Here is a 21088-nt window from a genome sequence, read left to right on the forward strand (position 1 = left end):
TCTCTTCTCCAGGCTGAAGAGCGCTAACCTGTTTAACTTTTCTTCATAAGGGAGATCTTCCATCCCTGAAATCTTCTCTGCACTTTTAACAGAGATGTGGTACCCACAAAACTCAAGGTGCAGTTGCACCATGGATTGACACAGAGACATTGTTATATTTGCCATCTTATTTTCCATTCCTTTCTAAATAATTCCTAATGTTGTATTCGCTTTTATGGCCACCGCTGTACACTGAGCTGATGATTTAAATGCATTGTCCACAATGACTCCAAAATCCTTTTCCATAATTAAGCCAGCACTCTAGCCCCCTTCTGTGTCTTATTAGCAAGTTTTGCAATAAGCCCCATAGCCACCAAGGTTAGGGATGTGTTAAAAAATAATGATATGCTTTTGTTTGACATGACATAGACAATGTCTGTATCATTTCATGTCATTTTTTAAACAAAACAACAACAATAAAAAAACTCAGAATTTTTTTTTTTAATTTTTGGTGTGCACTAATTCAAAATTGAAATAGTGCGCACTAATACAAATTGGTGCACACAAACCCAAAATACTGCACATTAATAACAATACTTACATTTCAAAACAAAAAACTATTAAACAAAACTGAAGAAATGTAAAAAAAAAAAAGTAATAATAAAAATGAAAGAAAAGCAAAACAAACCATATGACATTTTTTTAGCAAAAAACCTGACCTCCCCTTGCACATTGAAGCTTGGGTTTTACCCGCAGTCCCTCTATGCAGGTCATCCCAGCCTTCTTGGAAGGCTGATACCGTGCGCCACGACTGTTTGGGGTTGTAAGCAGGTTGGGCAGGTTACTCTGGACTACTCTGGGCCTTCCGCGAAGCACACTGCAGTCATACCATTGCTGGTTTTTAATGAACCGCTCCTGCATGCAGGTTACCCCAGTGCTTCATTACCATCCTCGTGCCACTAGGGCTCCTCTGTGTTTATTGCACGCTTTTTATGCTTCCAAAATATGGAATGTTGGACATTATTATGTAAAAGGGATCAATGTCCTTCTGTCTGTCCATCTGTCTGTCAACACAATAACTCTCCAAAAAGGGGATAGAAATTCCCCAAATTTAACATGCAGTAGGAAAATGTGACTCTCTCAGACAAGTATAAAACCAGGATCAATATTTTCAAAGAACCGAGCCTTCAAAAATCCCCACTCCTTTCCGTGGGAAACTGTTAAAAGCTGTTAGGACTGTTGACCAACGCTCCATTCCTAAAGCCCCTTCTTCCAGCACGTTGACACAGAGCAACACAAGCAGGGAAAAGCTACTGACACAAATAGTGAAGGATGGCACCAAAGCAGCCTCCCGCACACTACCAAAGTAACATACACACACGCCACACATCCCTACCTCTACACACAACCACACACCTCCCACAGACCTCTCACCCTGAGACAAACACCTACACACACCTCATGAACCCCTATGCTATCTCTCACCCCACCACACACCTCCACATATTCCAACACCTCTACAACCCTCCCTCACACACCTCACATGTGCACTCCCAAATACCCCACATATACACACTTGCCCTCAGCAAACCCAAAAACAACCCCCACACACATATACCACAAACATTGCTATATGCATAAACACGCACACACTTGCCCCAAACATACTCCCAGTTACACACACACAGCCATATTCCCCAAAAATACAATTCCAAACACAAACCCACATATTCATTCCCCAACACACACCCTGAATGTGCAAGCCCCACATATACATATACACCCATACCCACCACTCCCCCAAACAAAGCTCCCAATACAAAGCCACACACAGTTCCTCAAACCCACATCCGCTACTATACACAGCCATACCCCCCCAAAAAATACCTCCAAAATCCCCATAAACGTGCAACTCCTCCACAATCCTCTACTCACCCAAAAACACACAGACATCCTGAACATCCTCCAAGATATACCCCTTCACCACCACCACACACCTTACCTATATCCCTCTCTCCATTTCCTCCAAACTCTCCCTCACACTGACATCTCCCCACAAAAACACCCCTTCTACAATTCTGTGCTGGAAAGGCATTCTCAAAGTCATGCCTTGCATACGTTCCCTACTGATTTGAATTTCATTACCATTTTCTGTCCCCATTACCTCCTCTAGGAGAGTATTCCATGTGTTCACCACTTTTTCCATGAAAAAAAAAACAATTCTGACATTGTTCCTGAGCCTACCCTGTAGGAGCTTTGGCTAATCATATCTTTAGCAAAAATTACAGCCTATGCCAGTCTGGGTTTCAGCAGTCAAAGGCAGATCTCCTGCTTGTTACCATGCATGTGTGTGTGTGTGTGTGTGTGTGTGTGTGTGTGTTGTTTTTGTCAAAATAAATCAAAGACCTTTAATGCGTCATTTAATTGCTTACCATCTCGACTAAGCACACCTCTTAGCTCCTTCTTATCACAAGGACAACCTCTTACCATTCCCTCACCACCTCATTTGAAATCAGTTACACGTTTATGCATAGCAGTGACAATTTTTAAAGGGATTTTGCTGGGTAACTAAGAAGCTACCTGGCAAGCTTGCCTCAGTTTAAAATCGTCCCCCTCATAGTGGGTAAATATTACCCATTGCAAAAAGAAGTCTTTCCAAGGACAGGGAGTGATCGAGGAGAGGTACAACAAGTGGAGATTTTATTTTCAAATCCATGTGCTACGTTTTACCCCCATTCCACCACCCATAGACGTGAAAGCAGGTTGCACTTCTATACCGCCGTACCTGTAAGGGAAACCATGCAGTAGATTTCCTTTGAAAATTAGCTGCAAGGTCCGCGGCTACAAAAGTGCGTACACACTCTACAGCAACTGAAAATCACTCCCGTCATTCGCAGGCAATGTTGAGATGACATAACTTTGTGGAGCGTCCAATGAGTCTGTGATGGCTCTCCAACACGGAAAAATTGGGATTCGCTGCCTCAACAGGAGAATCTTCATCACCAGTCAGGGGGTTAACTGGTGGGGAACACCCTGATCTGGGGTTCCTTTGGAAGGAAGAGCTTTATCAGGGTCCTGATGGTAAGAGGCAGGACATGTCCTGATCGCTGTGTGTGATAGCACCAGGTATGACAGAGGGAGGAGGAGGGCTCCCTTGTTGATGCCAGGCCTTGTGTGTGTGTGTGTGTGTGCTTGTGTGTATTGGGATTGGGTATGGAAGAGGGAAGGGGCAAACTCTCTCTCAGGACTGAACTTTGGTTGTTTCTTACCTGCCAAGGATTTTGCTGACACAGCCGTGACTGACCCGCAGCTGACGGGAGATGTCACACGGCCTCACCCCTTGGTGCGCCAAGTCCACGATACGTTGTCGTACAACTTCCGGCAGGGGGCGGCCATTCACGAAGGCCCCACCCAGCTGATTCATCCCACCATGGCCTGCGATAACAGAAAGGGAAAAACAGATTTCGTTCTCGCTGCTCAGGTCAGAGCGAAATAAGTGAAATGCAGAACTGGGCACAGATAAACCCTGAGAAGCTGCAGGCCCTGAAGAATTACAAGAAGTCATGAAGAAGAGAGACTGAGCCAGTCCTGATGTACTCCATTACATTTAGGGACTTGCAGCATAGCAGTTGTCTGAAAATAAAGAGTTCCGATTTCCTCAAGAAAAGCAAAACAACATTCCCTACCTGCAACAGAGTCAGAACAGGATTGACTCAATCTGTCCCATATGATATGGATCCTCCTGATAAGTCCCTAACCCCAGAATATTTTGCCTGCCTCAAATTTGTAACTGTTCATCAGGCAACTGTCCAGAGCCCCAGGACCACAAGAAGCCCCCCCTGACATTTAGGCAGAGCTTCAGGGTACCTGGCACTGGCTGGGCCCTACTCCTTAATCGCTGCTGTGGGCCCCATTGTATCTATGGCCCTGCTACTCAGTCACTGGAAGTTAAGGTCAAGTTAGAGCAGGCCACAGAAGCCTACTATCCAGCCTACTACTACTACTCAGGGCTTACACTGTGGGGGCATGACCAGGATCACAGTTCCAGCACTTCTTTTCAAGCTTAAGAGAAGCAGAGATTTGCTTCTCCAGTCCCTCCCCTCCAGGCAGCTTGCAGGGGAGGGGGTGAGCCTGGAGCACACAGAGAAGAGCCAGTCTGCTCCCTAATCCAGCCCCTCCCCATCTCTCATTCTGTATTTCAGAGATCATCTGGGGAAGGGGGTGATACTGAAGCAGACATTGCAGAGCAAAGAAGAGACACATAAACAGGCCAATGCAATATCATGTGCTCAGGCTAGTGCCACAGTTTAACCCGCGGTTGGACGCGTGTCCACAACCCCTGATGCAATAAGAGGATCAGCACATCCAAAACGCGTGTCCAAATCAGCGCATAGCTAATAGCGCTCATCACATGTAAATAGCAGGTTGATGAGACTATTAGCTGGTACCCCCGATGCAAAAAATAACCATGCACCTGACATGCACATTTTAACCCTCAAAAATTAACGCCAGCCCCGGAGCATGAGATGCTCCCAAATCTGAACAGAAAAGCAGAAAATACTGTTTTTCTGTGGCTCCTCTGACATCATTGCAATATTAACTCGGAGGAACCACAGAAAGCAGCAACATAAAAAAAATAAATCTTCACAGCAGTCAGGTTAAGGAAATGGATGCTCGTAAAACTGAGCGTCCGTTTTCATAGTTCGTGCACAGCCAAGTCTCCTGGGTGCCCGATGCCATGGGCGTGCTAGGGATGCAAAATTTATCCCAAGTGCGTCCTTTTTAGCACAGCGGCTCATTTGTCTATTGCATCGAGCGCCCAAGGGAGGTGAATGTGCGCGCAGTAAAAAACAGGCGCCCAGTTTGAACAAATGGTTTTTAAGCGTACTTTATTGCATTGGACTGAAAGGGTTTGAATTAGCACAAACTTTAATTAGCTAGCTGTGTAAATCAATTCTGGCTGCCCTGAGAAAACAGAAAAGAGCCAGTAGTGGCATGGAGAAGTTTTTGGCCTCCCCAGCCCTTATAGGAAGCAGAGAAGACCAGAAAGCATTAGGGGTGGAAAGATGTCCGCTGGACACCTTTCCACCATTACTGCTTTCCAGGCCCTAATGGTGGAGGCAGACTTGGACATTGTTGCTGTTAAGGAGACATGGTTCATGGATTGTCAAGACTGGGATACGGCCGTTCCAGGATATAACTTGTTAAGGAAGGACAGAAAAGGGGGAAGAGTAGCTCTTTATGTCAAAAACAATATCCAAGCAACTGAACTGCAAGAAATGTGGGATAGGGAAGAAGAATTATGGGCCGTCCTAAAAAAGATGGTGCATCCATTTTTACTGGTGTGGTTAATAAGCCTCCAACTCAAATGCAAGAACTAGACAGAAATCTGGTTGAAGACATCCAAAAGGAGGGAAAGAAGGGAGAAGTGTTAATTGTTGGAGACTTTAATCTGCTGGACGTAGACTGCGGAATCGACCAGAAGCAGAGAGATAGTGGATGCCCTGCAAGGGGCTCTCTTCAAACAAATGGTAATGGAACCCACGAAGGAGGGAGCTGTACTTGACCTAGTGCTCACTAACAGGGATAATGTCGCTAATGTCTGGGTGGGTGCCCACCTCAGCATCAGTGGTCATCAAACAGTATATTTTGACATCGCAAACAGGATATGGAGATGTCACATGAAGACACGAGTGTTGACTTTCAAAAATACAGACTTTGTCAAAATGGGGACATACCTGGGAGAAAATGGGAGAGATGGAACAACAGTGGACCAAACTAAAAGGAGCAATTACAAAGGCAACAAATCTATATGCTAGAAAAGTTAACAAAAGTAAGAGAAATAAGAAACCGATCTGGTTCTCAAAGAGGGTGGCTAACATAATAAAAGCAAAAAAAGCAGTATTCAAGAATTATAAAGGATCCCAAAAAGAGGAACACAGGGAAGAATATCCGGTAAAAAACTTAGGGACATGAAGAAAGTAGTCAAGAAAGCAAAAAGTCTAACAGAAGAAAGGATTGCCAAAGAGGTAAAGCGAGGTGACAAAACATTCTTCAGATATATCAGAGAAAGGAGAAAGGTCCAAAGAGGTATAGTGAAATTAAAAAGTGACCAAGAGTAATGTGTGGAGAGAGACAAAGAAATGATGGCAATATTAACAAATACTTCAGTTTGGTATTCACTAAAGAAGACCCTGGAGAAGGACCATCGCTAGTTGACAAGACAGTGGATGAAGATGGAGTAAAGGAAACTCCATTTACAGAAGAGAATGTATGGAAGAGCTAGGAAAACTGAAAGTGGACAAAGCCATGGGACCTGATGAGGATCATCCCAGGATACTGAGGGAGCTCAGAGAGTGGTGGTGGGTCCGCTGCGTGACCTGTTCAATAGATCCCTGGAAATGGAAGTGCTGCCGAGTGACTGGAGAAGAGTGGTGGTGGTCCCACTTCACAAGAGTGGGAGCAGAGAGGAGGCTGGAAACTACAGACCAATTAGCCTCACCTCAGTGGTGGGAAAATTAATGGAGACTCTGCTGAAGGAAAGGATAGTGAACTATCTACAATCCAGTGGGTTGCTTGATCCGAGAGGGCATGGCTTGACCAGGGGAAGGTCCTTTCAGATGAATCTGATTGATTTTTTTGATTGGATGACTAGAGAATTGGATCAGGGAAGACCACACAATGTGATTTACTTCGATTTTAGTAAAGCTTTTGATACAGTCCCACATAGGAGACTCGTGAACAAAATGAGAAGCTTGGGAGTGGGCGCCAAGGTGGTGGCATGGATTACAAACTGGTTGACAGATAGAAGACAATGGGTGATGGTAAATGGAACCTGCTCTGAAGAGAAAACAGTGTTAGGAGAAGTGCCACAGGGATCAGTGTTGGAACCAATTCTGTTCAATATCTTTGTGAGCGACATTGTGGAAGGGATAGAAGGTAAGTTTGTCTATTTGTGGATGATGCTAAGATCTGCAATAGAGTGAACATGCTGGTAGGAGCAGAGAGAATGAGACATGATTTAAGGAAGCTTGAACAATGGGATTCAATGCCAAGAAGTGCAGAGTCATGCATCTGGGGTTCGGTAATCCAAAAGAGCTGTATGTGATGGGAGGTGAAGGAATGTTGTGCATAGAACAAGAGAGGGACCTTGGGGTGATAGTGTCTAGTGATTTGAAGACGGCGAAGCAATGTGACAAGACGTTAGCAAAGCCAGAAGAATGCTGGGCTGCATTGAGAGAGGAATAACCAGTAAGAAAAAGGAGGTGATAATGCCCTTATACAGGTCCTTGGTGAGGCCTCACCTGGAGTACTGTGTTCAGTTCTGGAGACTATCTCAAAAGGGACAGAGACAGGAAGGAGGCGGTCCAGAGAAGGGCGACCAAAATGGTGATGGGTCTCCATCAAAAATGACTTATGAGGAGAGGTTTAATGTCATAAATATGTATACCCTGGAAGAAAGGAGGTGCAGGAGAGATATGATACAAATCTTCAGATACCTGAAAGGTTTTAATGATGCACAATCAATGACAAACCTTTTCCGCTGGAAAGAAATCAGTAGAACTAGGGGTTACGAAATGAAACTCCAAGGAGGAAGACTCAGAACCAATGTCAGGAAATATTTCTTCACAGAAAGGGTGGTGGGTGCCTGGAATGCTCTTCCAGAGTAGGTGGTAAAGATAAAAACAGTAAAAGATTTCAAAGGGGCATGGGATAAACACTGTGGATCCCTTAAGGCTAGAGGATTGGAATGAAGAAAAGAGTGAATGGGAGTAACTTGCTGGTATGGCAGTTACTACCCTTAACCAATAAGCCTTCATATTATTGATGCAACTCCATCATTGCTCTCTGCTTCAATGGCAGGTGAAAAAAAGGAAAAGGGGAATTAGATTCAGACAGCAACCAATAAGGACATTGAATTGCACAATCTGGAAAAACAAATAAGCACGGGAGTAATTTACTGATACGGCAGCTGGTTAATACCCTTAATCAATAAGCCTTTATGTTGTTGATGCAACTCTAACATTGCTCTCTGCTTCAATGGTAAGAGGTAACGGGGAATTGGACTCAAACAGCAACCAACAAGGGCCCTGACTGACAGTCTGGGAAACTGATAATTATAAAGGTGGCTTGTATGGTGCAGCAGATGCTACCATAAGCTTGTTGGGCAGACTGGATGGACCATTTGGTCCTTTTCTGCCATCATTGCTATGTTTCCATATGTTTCTATGTGATGTCATGTGGTGAGGTCATCATGTGATCTCTCTCTCATTGCACATGACAAATGACCCCAGTCCCTCAATGACACATACCCAAAACCGGAAAACGCCCCCAGCTCCATGTCTCATCTCATCCGTCCTTTCAAAACTGGCCTCCTTACCGGCTACTCTGCCGCCCCACCCATTTCTGGCGCCCTAGGCCACTGCCTACCCTGCCTAATGCTTCCACCGGCCCTGACAGAGAGTGTTGGAGCTGCTTACCCTGAAACTAGAGCAACCACATGCTTTGACTTTTGTGCAATTTCCCAGCAGAACTTAGGAGGTTGCGAGGGACAATAGCCAAGGCAAAAAAAAAAAAAGAGATGCAAGGTGAATGCCTGCCAGCCCCATTGCTTTTGCCACTCCTGGGTGTGTTGACTTCCTGCTTCTTAAGCCATCATGTCAGACCCTACCATCTCTGCTGCTAGTGACCAGACTGGAGAGAGTGAAAGAGCCAAAAGAGTGAATGTAGGATGTGAGGGAAGGGGGGAATAAATGAAGGGATTGGAGAGAGGAGAAGAAGAGTGGGTGATGGGCTGTGGGAGGGCAAAATAGTGAGTGAAGGGATCAGAGAGGCTGAGGGTTATGTGGGGGAGGGGAGTAAAGAGTGAATTAGGGGATCACAGGTGCTATGGGGCGTGAGTGATGGGACTGAAGGGATTATGAGATGTGAGTGAGATGATTAGCGTGGAGGGCAGTCTGTGAGTGAAGCGATCAGAGGGAGTAGAGAAACAGTGAAGGAGGGGAGGAGATAGGATTAGGTGGGATTGGGGAGGGAAGGAGAAGCGAGTGAGTGAGGAGAGCATGTGGCTTTGCTTCCTTCCTGACATTCCGAAGGAGGCAAAGAGCAGGCCATGCTTTTGAATTTCAGGTCCAATCCCTCTGTCCAAGGAGACTGAGGACAGTGGACAATGCACACCAGTCTGCTCCCGCCCCTTCCTCCCCCTCCAAAGCAGAGGTGAACCAGCTGATTCTGGCTTAAAGAGGAGCCATGTACTTTACTGACTGAGGAGGAGAGTTGCTGGACAGGGTGATTTTTCAGGGAGAAGAGGGGCTCAAAGATCACCAGAGATAAGAACATAAGACTTGCCATATTGGATCAGATCAAAGTCCAAGCCCAGTATCCTGTTTCAACAGTGGCCAATCCAGGTCACAAGTACCTGGCAGGATCCCAGGGGGTAGACAGATTCCAAGCTGCTTATCCCAGGGATAGGCAGTGGATTTCTGCAGCTCTATCTTAATAATGGTTTATGGACTTTTCCTCCAGGCACTTGTCTAAACCTTTTTTAAACACGGTTGCACAGGGATGGCAACTTTCAAACTGGTGCACAGCGCACTTTGGCGCACGTGTGTCGGTGCGCGCCCAGATACGCGCCCATTTTATAACTTGCATGCGTATATGCGTGCATGTTATAAAATAGCCTGACCACGTGCATATGTGTGCCCAATTTTAAGTACACGTGTGCCTATGCATGTAAATCCCGCTTCTACCGCGTAAGCCGGGGAATTTTAAAAGGGGTGCACATCCACGCCAGTTCGTCCACCAATTTGCCCAGTTAACAACTTAAGTCCTGCAAATCGCCCTGGTTTGATAGCCTGCACTCCCCCAGTTGCCCTAGACCCTTAAACCCCCTTAGAAATGGCTCTCTCTTTTTATTTTTTTAACTTACACCTCATCCCTAGCAGAAAGAAACTTACGTGGCAGTGAATCTGGGCTCAAGGCCCAGGTGCATAAGTAATTTATGAGCACATTTCTTGGCCACGGCCTGAAACGCCCATGTCCTGTCCAGACCACACCCATGCCCCATCCCTTTTGGAAAACGTTTGAGATGTGCACCGTAGGGGAGGTGCGCGCATCTGGGCGGCTTTTAAAATTCGGTGGATGCACATGAGTCCAACTCATGCACATATCTCCTGATTTTGGTGCACGCTGGGCTTTTAAAATTAAACTCTAAGAGCTTTTACCACATCCTTTGGCAATGAATTTCAGAGCTTAATTATGCATTGAGTCAAAAAATATTTTCTCTTTTTAGTTTTAAATATATCACCTAGTAACTTCATTTTGTGTATCCTAAACTTTGTACTTTTTGAAACAGTAAACAACCGATTAACGTTTACTCGTTCCAATCCACTCATTATTTTATAGACCTCTATCATATCTCCCCTCAGCCGTCTCCAAGCTGAAGAGTCCTAACCTCTTTGGCCTTTCTTTATAGGGACTCGTTCCATCCCCTTTATCATTTTGGTCACCCTTCTCTGTACCTTTTCTAATTCTGCTATATCTTTCTTGAGATGTGGTGACCAGAACTGAACACTGTACTCAAGATGAGGTCGCACCATGGAGCAATGCAGAGGCATTATGATATTCTCTGTGTTATTCTCCATTCTTTTCCTAATAATCCCTAGCATTCTTTTTTTGCAAAATCATTTTTTATTGTGAAGACATACAATATCTCAGTTACAGAAAACATAGCGCTAAACAACACTATCAATACAGTAACCAGTGTAACAGAAAGGTTATGCATGCTGCTGCACACTAACCAGAAGATTTCAACGTATTAACAATGATGCCTAGCTCCTTTTCATGAACGGTGACTCCTAATGTGGAACCTTGTATTATGTAGCTATAATTTAGGTTACTCTTCCCTAAGTGCATCACTTTGCACTGTCCCACATTAAATTTCATTTGCCATTTGCATGCCCAGTCTCCTAGCATGCAGAGAAGGGCGACCAAAATGGTAAGGGGAATGGAACAGCTCCCCTATGAGGAAAGACTAAAGAGGTTAGGACTTTTCAGCTTGGAGAAGAGACGGCTGAGGGGAGATATGATAGAGGAGTTTAAAATCATGAGAGGTCTAGAACGGGTAGATGTGAATCGGTTATTTAGTCTTTCAGATAATAGAAAGACTAGGGGGCACTCCATGAAGTTAGCATGTGGCACATTTAAAACTAATCGGAGAAAGTTCTTCTTCACTCAACGCTCAATTAAACTCTGGAATTTGTTGCCAGAGGATGTGGTTAGTGCAGTTAGTGTAGCTGTGTTTAAAAAAGGATTGGATAAGTTCTTGGAGGAGAAGTCCATTACCTGCTATTAATTATGTTGACTTAGAAATTAGCCACTGCTATTACTAGCAACAGTAACATGGAATAGACTTAGTTTTTGGGTACTTGCCAGGTTCTTATGGCCTGGATTGGCCACTGTTGGAAACAGGATGCTGGGCTTGATGGACCCTTGGTCTGACCCAGTATGGCATGTTCTTATGTTCTTAAGTAAGTCCTCTTGCAACTTAACAACTTTGAAAAATTTGGTATCTTAGGCAAATTTAATCACCTCACTTGTTGTTCCCGTTTCTAGGTCGTTTATAAATATATTAAAAAGCAGCGGACCCAGAACAGATCCCTGGGGCACTCCACTATTCACCTTTTCCCATTGAAAAAATTTACCATTTAGCCCTACTCTCTGTTTTCTATCATTTAACCAGTTTACTATCCACAATAGGATACTGCCACTTATCCCATGACTTTTTAATTTCCTCTCATGAGGGCCTTTGACAAATGCTTTCTGGAAATCCAGATACACTATATCAAGTGGCTCACCTTTATCCATATGTATCTTTATACCCTTGAAAAAGTAGCAGATTGGTGAGGTAAGACTACCCTTGGCTAATTCCATGTTGGCCTTGCCCCATTAAACTATGCCTATGTGTATGTTCAGCATTTTTGTTCTTTATTAAAGTTTCTACCATTTTGCCTTACACAAACATCAGACTCACTGGTCTGTAATTTTCTGGATCACCCTTGATCCCTTTTTAAAAATTGGTGTTACATTGGCAACCCTCCAGTCTTCAGGGACCATAGATGATGTTACTGATAATTTATACATTTTCAATAGCAGGTCCGCAATTTCATTTTTCATTTCTTTCAGCACACTGGGATGTATACCATCTGGTGCAGGTTATTTGCTACTCTTTAGTTTGTCAGTTTGCTCTAGTACATCTTCCAGGTTCACTGAGATTTGTTTCATTTCCTCTGAATCATCATCTTTGGATATCATTTCTGGCATGGGTATCTCTCTTACATCTTCCTCAGTGAAGACCAAAGCATTCATTTAGTCTCTCTGCTTTGGCTTTGTCATTCCTAAGTGCCCCTTTTACCCCTTGAACATCTAATGGTCCAAATGACTCCCTTGCAGGTTTTTTTACTTTGAATGTATCTGTAAAAGCTTTTATTATGAGTTATAGCTTCCACAGCAAATTCTCTCTCTGCCTTCCTTATCAATGCTTTGCATCTGACCTGCCAGTGCTTATGCTGTTTCCTGTTTTCTTCATTCGGATCCCTTTTCCATTACTTGAAAGATGTCCTTTTATCTATTAAAGCCTCTCTCACCTCACCTTTTAACCATACCGGTAATCATTTATCCTTCCTTTCACCTTTTCTAATGTGTGGAATACATCTGGTCTGGGCTTCCTAGTTGGGATTTTTAAAAAACCTTCCAAGCCTGGTCTAAACTCTTAACCTTTTCAGCTGCTCCTTTCAGGTGTTTCCTAAACATTTTCCTCATTTGATTATAGTCACCTTTCTGAAAGTTAAATGCTGTTACAGTAGATTTCTTTAGTGTCCTTCCTCCGGTTAAGTCAAATCTGATCATGTTGTGATCACTGTTGCCAACTGCTTCCAACCCTGTTACCTCGTGCACTAAATCCTAGCTCGCCTAGTGCTTCTGCCGGCCCTGGGGATAGGGGATTAGACTTAGAGGCTTTAGGAGCATTGGGGGAGAGGGGGAACAAGGACCACTGGGGAATTTATGGGGGGGGGGGGTGGGAGAGGTCTGGGGATGCAGGATCAGGATCACCAGAGCAGGAAGGAGGAGGGAAAAGAAGAGCCCGCATTCTATCTGCTGGCTCCTCCTTACCCCAGTGATCCTGCATTCCCAATCCCCAGAAGTCCTTCACCTACCAGTGTTCATCAAGCATGTTAAGAGTGTGAGGAGTATGTTTGGGTATGTGTTTGTGAGAGAGAGAAAGTTCATACATGGCCCTGGCACCACACAACTCATCCCCCTGCACGGTTATATTTCCTTTTTGTCTACAAATTAAGCCCTGCTATTACTACTACTTAACACTTCTATATGAAGAAGCTAAGGGTTACCAAGTGGTTTTGCAGAGAGGGGCTGAACCAGCTCTGGTTTTGCTTCACTGTAGTCATGGACTTGTGGCTCTTAAACTGGAACTACTAGTCCATAGAGAGAATGGGATGAAACCAGGCTAGATTCAGCCCATCCTTCTAGTAACACTGAGGGTGGTTGGTGGACAGGTTATCCGGCCAAAGTTAGTCGGATAACTTATCCCATATATTGAATAGGAGAAAAGTCCCACTGAATAAACCGGCCTAAATTTATCCAGATATATATAGCTAGATAACAAAAAACCTAACCGACCATATTTGAATATAGTTGGGCAGGTTTTTAGATAATCGGCCTTGTGTGGCCAGATAATGTGCTACTTAACCAGATATCTTTCAAGATATCTGGTTAAGCTTATGTTGAAGTTTATGCTTCCAGTGCTACCTGTGTCAGAGCAGCACTGGAGGCACCGAGAGCGGGACAGAGGATCCTTCACTTCTGCATTGGATCAAAAAGATATAGGGAGAGGACTGGGAAGGGTCAGAAGGATAGGGGGTAGGCCTCTTATCCTTGTGGGTGGGGGAGCAGGAAAGTACAGCCTGATGGCCTTTGTATTAAGCTTTGAGAGGGGACGGAGGAGACTGGCCTTTTGATTCTCTCTTTGGTTTGATAATGCTAGTGCTACTTAAGCTGGATATCTTTCAAGGTATCCAGTTAAGTAGCACCTTATCTGGCCACATGAGGCCGAATAACTTTAGACCTGCCAGGTATACCTGATATTCAGCTAGCTTAACCGGATTAGTCAAACCCTACCAGGAATGTCCCTGAAACACCCCTTTTTTATTTGGATAAGGGGATGAATATGCCACATTTACCATTTAGACGAATAACTTGTGCGTTATCCATTCACATGGCTTTTAAATATGGACCCCACAATAACTACTGGCCCTCATGAAAATAGCAGTGTTTAATTTACCCAAGTTAAAGAGTGGCATTTTAAGGTACTGCAAACTTTTTTACTCATCTCCCAGTGCATTCTGGTTCTTGTGGTCCTCCACTCCCTTTAAAAAGGAAAGCCCCAGAAAGCACTGAGATAGGAGCTATGAAAGTAGAGCAAGCCTGAGGAGCCAAGTCATTAACACCTGCTATCATGTTAACTAAAGGGCTAATCACTAACAGGCCGATACAGTAATTGGACGCGTGTTTGACGTGCTAGCGTTACCCCTTATTCAGTAAGGGGGTCGAAAATGCGTGTCCAACCCCCCGAACCTAATAGTGCCCACAACATGCAAATGCATGTTGATGGCCCTATTAGGTATTCCCGCACGATTCAGAAAGGAAAATTTGCAGCCAAGCTGTACATTTTACTTTCAGAAATTAGCGCGTACGCTCGTTCTCCCGCGGAATTTACTGTATCGGCCCGTAAGAGATTAATAATCAAAGCTATATGGCTGCATAACTCACAAGTTATCCATCTAAATGGCAAGTTTTGAATATCCCCCTTGCTTAGCCAGCTAAAAAGTAGCTGGATAAGTCATTATTGGACTACAATTTAGATGAATAAGAAAGGAGCATTCTGGGACAGGGTTGAGTTAGCCGAATACATTATTTGGCTAACTTTGATATTTGGAGTTAGCCAAATTGGCTAACTCAAGACGTACTTGAGAGCAGGTCTAAAATTTTCCAGCTTTCATATCGCCAGATAATTGTTGCCTTAACCAGCCTTATTCAAAAGAATATAACTAGTTAAGAAGCATTGCAGTACCAAAAAAAACCCAAAAACCTACCTCGTGAGCATAGCAGCCCAAATGATAGCGACCCCCACTTCCAGGCTATAGCAACTGGCCCTACAACACCGAGCATTCCAACCCTCCAAATCCCTCTATGGGGACTGCTGCAATTAAAAATTGGATTGGTCTGGCACTGGCCTTCCCCTCTCCCCCGCCCACTCCAAATCTTAAACACCTCTCTGTGGGCTTCTCTTCTCCTCCTCCCACCCTCCTGGTACCTTTAATTTTGCCATTCTTCAGCCCAGATCGCGGCACACAGTGACTGCAACCTGTACATGGCGCTTTCTATATTGCTATGGGAGCAAGATTGGAAGCTTGTGGATTACACTTCCAGGGGGCTGGATAACTTAAGAGCTAACTAATGATATTCAAAAGAAAGCTGGTTACGTTTAAATGTTATCCGGCTAATGGCAGCCGGATAACTTTAATTGGGGATACTCAACGGGATGATTTTCCTGCTGAATATCCATTCTAGATGTTTTAAATATTGATCTCTAATAGTTTACTTGGGTGAAAATCCATGCTAGGTCAGAAATGCACATGCATGCTAAGAAGACAGCACATGTGCATTAAAAACATGCAAATAAGGTAATAATGAGGCCATTAGCTATTAGCACACTATGCACAAAGAATTGGCAAATTTACAGAATCTGTAGGGGGCCCAGTAAATTTAACAACTATCATAAGATGGTGTTAAATGTTAACATGCCGGCCATTTAATAAAAGAGACCTGATTTACCAGCTTCTGATTCCATTCTCGCTTCCTCCTCCAGATACAAACGACTCCAATGCACTCCCACACCAAAAATATCAAAGCCCCCTCTGAACCCTCTAATACCAAAAGAAAAGACAGTCACCCCTCTGGAATGTTAACTCCTCCCTCCAGAGGTGGCCCCCGTCCTTACCCCCACTGCTGTCTAAATAGTGCCACCTTATGGCTAGGGATGCCACCTCACCCCAGGTCAACCGAACAGGCCGATCCAAGGAAACGTTCCTACTTTTCCAGTGGGGCAAAACCAGGACTAGATCAGCCTGTGGGAGTCAGCTGGCACCCCAGGGTGGAGTGATTTTGTGACTGCAGACACACTAGACATATCTGTGAAACTTATTTGCACAGTCTCGTTGGCAGTCCAAGACTGCAGCATTTAACTGACAAAAGTATATTTTAATGCAATACTATTAGTTACATTTAACTTGCAGCAGCGGTGTTAATCTGTTTTCAGTTTTGAAAGAATAAAATAAACCTACGTGTCCTGCTCTTCTGTGTCCGTGTGTAGCAGAGAAGGAAACGTGGATCCTGCTGTTCAGTGTCCGTGAATGAGAATAAAGGAGACCTACGTGTCCTGCTCTTCTGTGTCCATTTGTAGCAGTGAAGGAAACATGGATCCTGCTGTTCGGTGTCCGTGTATGAGAATAAAGGAGACCTGCGTGACTTGCTCTTCTGTGTCCGTGTGTAGCAGAGAAGGAAACGTGGATCCTGCTGTTCAGTGTCCGTGAATGAGAATAAAGGAGACCTACGTGTCCTGCTCTTCTGTGTCCATGTGTAGCAGTGAAGGAAACGTGGATCCTGCTGTTCGGTGTCCGTGTGAGAGAATAAAGGAGACCTGTATCCTGCTGTCCAATATCTGCGTATGAGACATCAATAATCCTATCCTATGGAGTCTAGTGCCAACAGTCATTATCTGAGGGAAGTAAAACAATGCTGGCAGGATCTCCTCCATTTCTCATGTGAACCCCGCAATCTTGTGTGCAGACCATGAGAGAACTGCCAGAAGGATGGTGGCATGGGCTGGGTCACTCAAAACAGGAAAGATAGTGAGTTTTTCGTTTTACAGTTTGTTTTTTTTCAGAATGAGAATGGGAAGGCTGGGAGGTGGAGGAGCCTGGTGGGAGTAGGATCAGGGGGGACAGTGGAAGCAGGGCTTAGGGAAATGGGAGCTTTCCACTTCTCCTCTGAAGCTGCTATTCCAGTACTGAGAGCCACACGCAGCTCTAGCAGTGCACCTCACTCCTCCCCTTCAGCACTCCCTGCTATTCCAGTACTGAGAGCCACACGCAGCTCTAGCAGTGCACCTCACTCCTCCCCTTCAGCACTCCCTGCTATTCCAGTACTGAGAGCCACACGCAGCTCTAGCAGTGCACCTCACTCCTCCCCTTCAGCTCTCCCTGCTATTCCAGTACTGAGAGCCACACGCAGCTCTAGCAGTGCACCTCACTCCCCCCCTTCAGCTCTCCCTGCTATTCCAGTACTGAGAGCCACACGCAGCTCTAGCAGTGCACCTCACTCCTCCCCTTCAGCACTCCCTGCTATTCCAGTACTGAGAGCCACACGCAGCTCTAGCAGTGCACCTCACTCCTCCCCTTCAGCTCTCCCTGCTATTCCAGTACTGAGAGCCACACGCAGCTCTAGCAGTGCACCTCACTCCTCCCCTTCAGCTCTCCCTGCTATTCCAGTACTGAGAGCCACACGCAGCTCTAGCAGTGCACCTCACTCCTCCCCTTCAGCACTCCCTGCTATTCCAGTACTGAGAGCCACACGCAGCTCTAGCAGTGCACCTCACTCCTCCCCTTCAGCACTCCCTGCTATTCCAGTACTGAGAGCCACACGCAGCTCTAGCAGTGCACCTCACTCCTCCCCTTCAGCACTCCCTGCTATTCCAGTACTGAGAGCCACACGCAGCTCTAGCAGTGCACCTCACTCCTCCCCTTCAGCTCTCCCTGCTATTCCAGTACTGAGAGCCACACGCAGCTCTAGCAGTGCACCTCACTCCTCCCCTTCAGCACTCCCTGCTATTCCAGTACTGAGAGCCACACGCAGCTCTAGCAGTGCACCTCACTCCTCCCCTTCAGCACTCCCTGCTATTCCAGTACTGAGAGCCACACGCAGCTCTAGCAGTGCACCTCACTCCTCCCCTTCAGCTCTCCCTGCTATTCCAGTACTGAGAGCCACACGCAGCTCTAGCAGTGCACCTCACTCCTCCCCTTCAGCACTCCCTGCTATTCCAGTACTGAGAGCCACACGCAGCTCTAGCAGTGCACCTCACTCCTCCCCTTCAGCACTCCCTGCTATTCCAGTACTGAGAGCCACACGCAGCTCTAGCAGTGCACCTCACTCCTCCCCTTCAGCACTCCCTGCTATTCCAGTACTGAGAGCCACACGCAGCTCTAGCAGTGCACCTCACTCCTCCCCTTCAGCACTCCCTGCTATTCCAGTACTGAGAGCCACAAGCAGCTCTAGCAGTGCACCTCACTCCTCCCCTTCAGCACTCCCTGCTATTCCAGTACTGAGAGCCACACGCAGCTCTAGCAGTGCACCTCACTCCTCCCCTTCAGCTCTCCCTGCTATTCCAGTACTGAGAGCCACACGCAGCTCTAGCAGTGCACCTCACTCCTCCCCTTCAGCACTCCCTGCTATTCCAGTACTGAGAGCCACACGCAGCTCTAGCAGTGCACCTCACTCCTCCCCTTCAGCTCTCCCTGCTATTCCAGTACTGAGAGCCACACGCAGCTCTAGCAGTGCACCTCACTCCTCCCCTTCAGCACTCCCTGCTATTCCAGTACTGAGAGCCACACGCAGCTCTAGCAGTGCACCTCACTCCTCCCCTTCAGCACTCCCTGCTATTCCAGTACTGAGAGCCACACGCAGCTCTAGCAGTGCACCTCACTCCTCCCCTTCAGCACTCCCTGCTATTCCAGTACTGAGAGCCACACGCAGCTCTAGCAGTGCACCTCACTCCTCCCCTTCAGCACTCCCTGCTATTCCAGTACTGAGAGCCACACGCAGCTCTAGCAGTGCACCTCACTCCTCCCCTTCAGCACTCCCTGCTATTCCAGTACTGAGAGCCACACGCAGCTCTAGCAGTGCACCTCACTCCTCCCCTTCAGCTCTCCCTGCTATTCCAGTACTGAGAGCCACACGCAGCTCTAGCAGTGCACCTCACTCCTCCCCTTCAGCACTCCCTGCTATTCCAGTACTGAGAGCCACACGCAGCTCTAGCAGTGCACCTCACTCCTCCCCTTCAGCACTCCCTGCTATTCCAGTACTGAGAGCCACACGCAGCTCTAGCAGTGCACCTCACTCCTCCCCTTCAGCACTCCCTGCTATTCCAGTACTGAGAGCCACACGCAGCTCTAGCAGTGCACCTCACTCCTCCCCTTCAGCACTCCCTGCTATTCCAGTACTGAGAGCCACACGCAGCTCTAGCAGTGCACCTCACTCCTCCCCTTCAGCACTCCCTGCTATTCCAGTACTGAGAGCCACACGCAGCTCTAGCAGTGCACCTCACTCCTCCCCTTCAGCACTCCCTGCTATTCCAGTACTGAGAGCCACACGCAGCTCTAGCAGTGCACCTCACTCCTCCCCTTCAGCACTCCCTGCTATTCCAGTACTGAGAGCCACACGCAGCTCTAGCAGTGCACCTCACTCCTCCCCTTCAGCACTCCCTGCTATTCCAGTACTGAGAGCCACACGCAGCTCTAGCAGTGCACCTCACTCCTCCCCTTCAGCACTCCCTGCTATTCCAGTACTGAGAGCCACACGCAGCTCTAGCAGTGCACCTCACTCCTCCCCTTCAGCACTCCCTGCTATTCCAGTACTGAGAGCCACACGCAGCTCTAGCAGTGCACCTCACTCCTCCCCTTCAGCACTCCCTGCTATTCCAGTACTGAGAGCCACACGCAGCTCTAGCAGTGCACCTCACTCCTCCCCTTCAGCACTCCCTGCTATTCCAGTACTGAGAGCCACACGCAGCTCTAGCAGTGCACCTCACTCCTCCCCTTCAGCACTCCCTGCTATTCCAGTACTGAGAGCCACACGCAGCTCTAGCAGTGCACCTCACTCCTCCCCTTCAGCACTCCCTGCTATTCCAGTACTGAGAGCCACACGCAGCTCTAGCAGTGCACCTCACTCCTCCCCTTCAGCACTCCCTGCTATTCCAGTACTGAGAGCCACACGCAGCTCTAGCAGTGCACCTCACTCCTCCCCTTCAGCTCTCCCTGCTATTCCAGTACTGAGAGCCACACGCAGCTCTAGTAGTGCACCTCACTCCTCCCCTTCAGCACTCCCTGCTATTCCAGTACTGAGAGCCACACGCAGCTCTAGCAGTGCACCTCACTCCTCCCCTTCAGCTCTCCCTGCTATTCCAGTACTGAGAGCCACACGCAGCTCTAGCAGTGCACCTCACTCCTCCCCTTCAGCACTCCCTGCTCTTCCAGTACTGAGAGCCACACTCTGCTCTGTCACACCCGAGGCCTGCCCTTCCACGACATCGGCACAGACTCTTCCATGCCGTGCTGCATTACTCTCAGCTGGAATGACAGCTCTCTCTTCTTCAGCTTCTGGTCCCACTGAGGGAATGATTGCGGATGCCCCAGACAGAGAAGTAATCTCAGGTGTTCACCCCCATTAGGGTCCCATGAAATCTTGGGGACAATGACATGCATCCAGATTCTCATCAAGGGGATCTCACCAGTTCTGCTCCACTGGTCCTCACATTCTCTGTTCTCATCAAATCATTTAATGAGGGGCTCCCAAGAACCTCAGGAGCCCCATTCAACACATCGCCATTAGGGAAACCTGCTGAGCTTTATCAGATGGAGTATGAAATTCAGAAAATGAGGCAACAGGAGTCGAGCTCTTCTGGATTCTTTGGAGGCAGTGATACCTGAGCTTCCAAAAGCACATTGATCCTGTCTTCAGAAGTGTGAGACCTGTTTGGCCTCCAAAGCAGATGGCCTTTGTCCTACATCTTTTTTTGTTGGTCCTATTAAAATGTATCACCAGCTCAGAAAGACCCTGATTTACTCCAGAACTGAAATGGCTGTGCACCAGCTGAGCTTGTCCTACCCCAATCGCCTTCGCTGTGTTCCCTGCTACTGCAGCACTTCCAGGTGATCCTGACGCATCAGAGGTGAAAGAAGAGCCAGAGAATAGTGCAAAG

The 21088-nt window shown here is 46.7% G+C and overlaps 1 protein-coding gene across 12 annotated transcripts in view; it reads right to left on the reverse strand.

The window, feature by feature from the left end:
• Nucleotides 1–21088, reverse strand: part of PAX8 (paired box 8) — a 103893-nt gene that overhangs the window by 45655 nt on the left and 37150 nt on the right. For all 12 annotated transcript variants that reach the window (XM_029604255.1, XM_029604260.1, XM_029604254.1 and 9 more), the window contains one exon: nt 3249–3414. In XM_029604255.1, coding sequence (XP_029460115.1) covers nt 3249–3414 — 166 coding nt within the window. The remainder of the gene's footprint in view (nt 1–3248; nt 3415–21088) is intronic.

Source organism: Rhinatrema bivittatum, chromosome 5, assembly GCF_901001135.1.
Source record: "Rhinatrema bivittatum chromosome 5, aRhiBiv1.1, whole genome shotgun sequence".
Lineage (NCBI taxonomy): Eukaryota > Metazoa > Chordata > Amphibia > Gymnophiona > Rhinatrematidae > Rhinatrema > Rhinatrema bivittatum.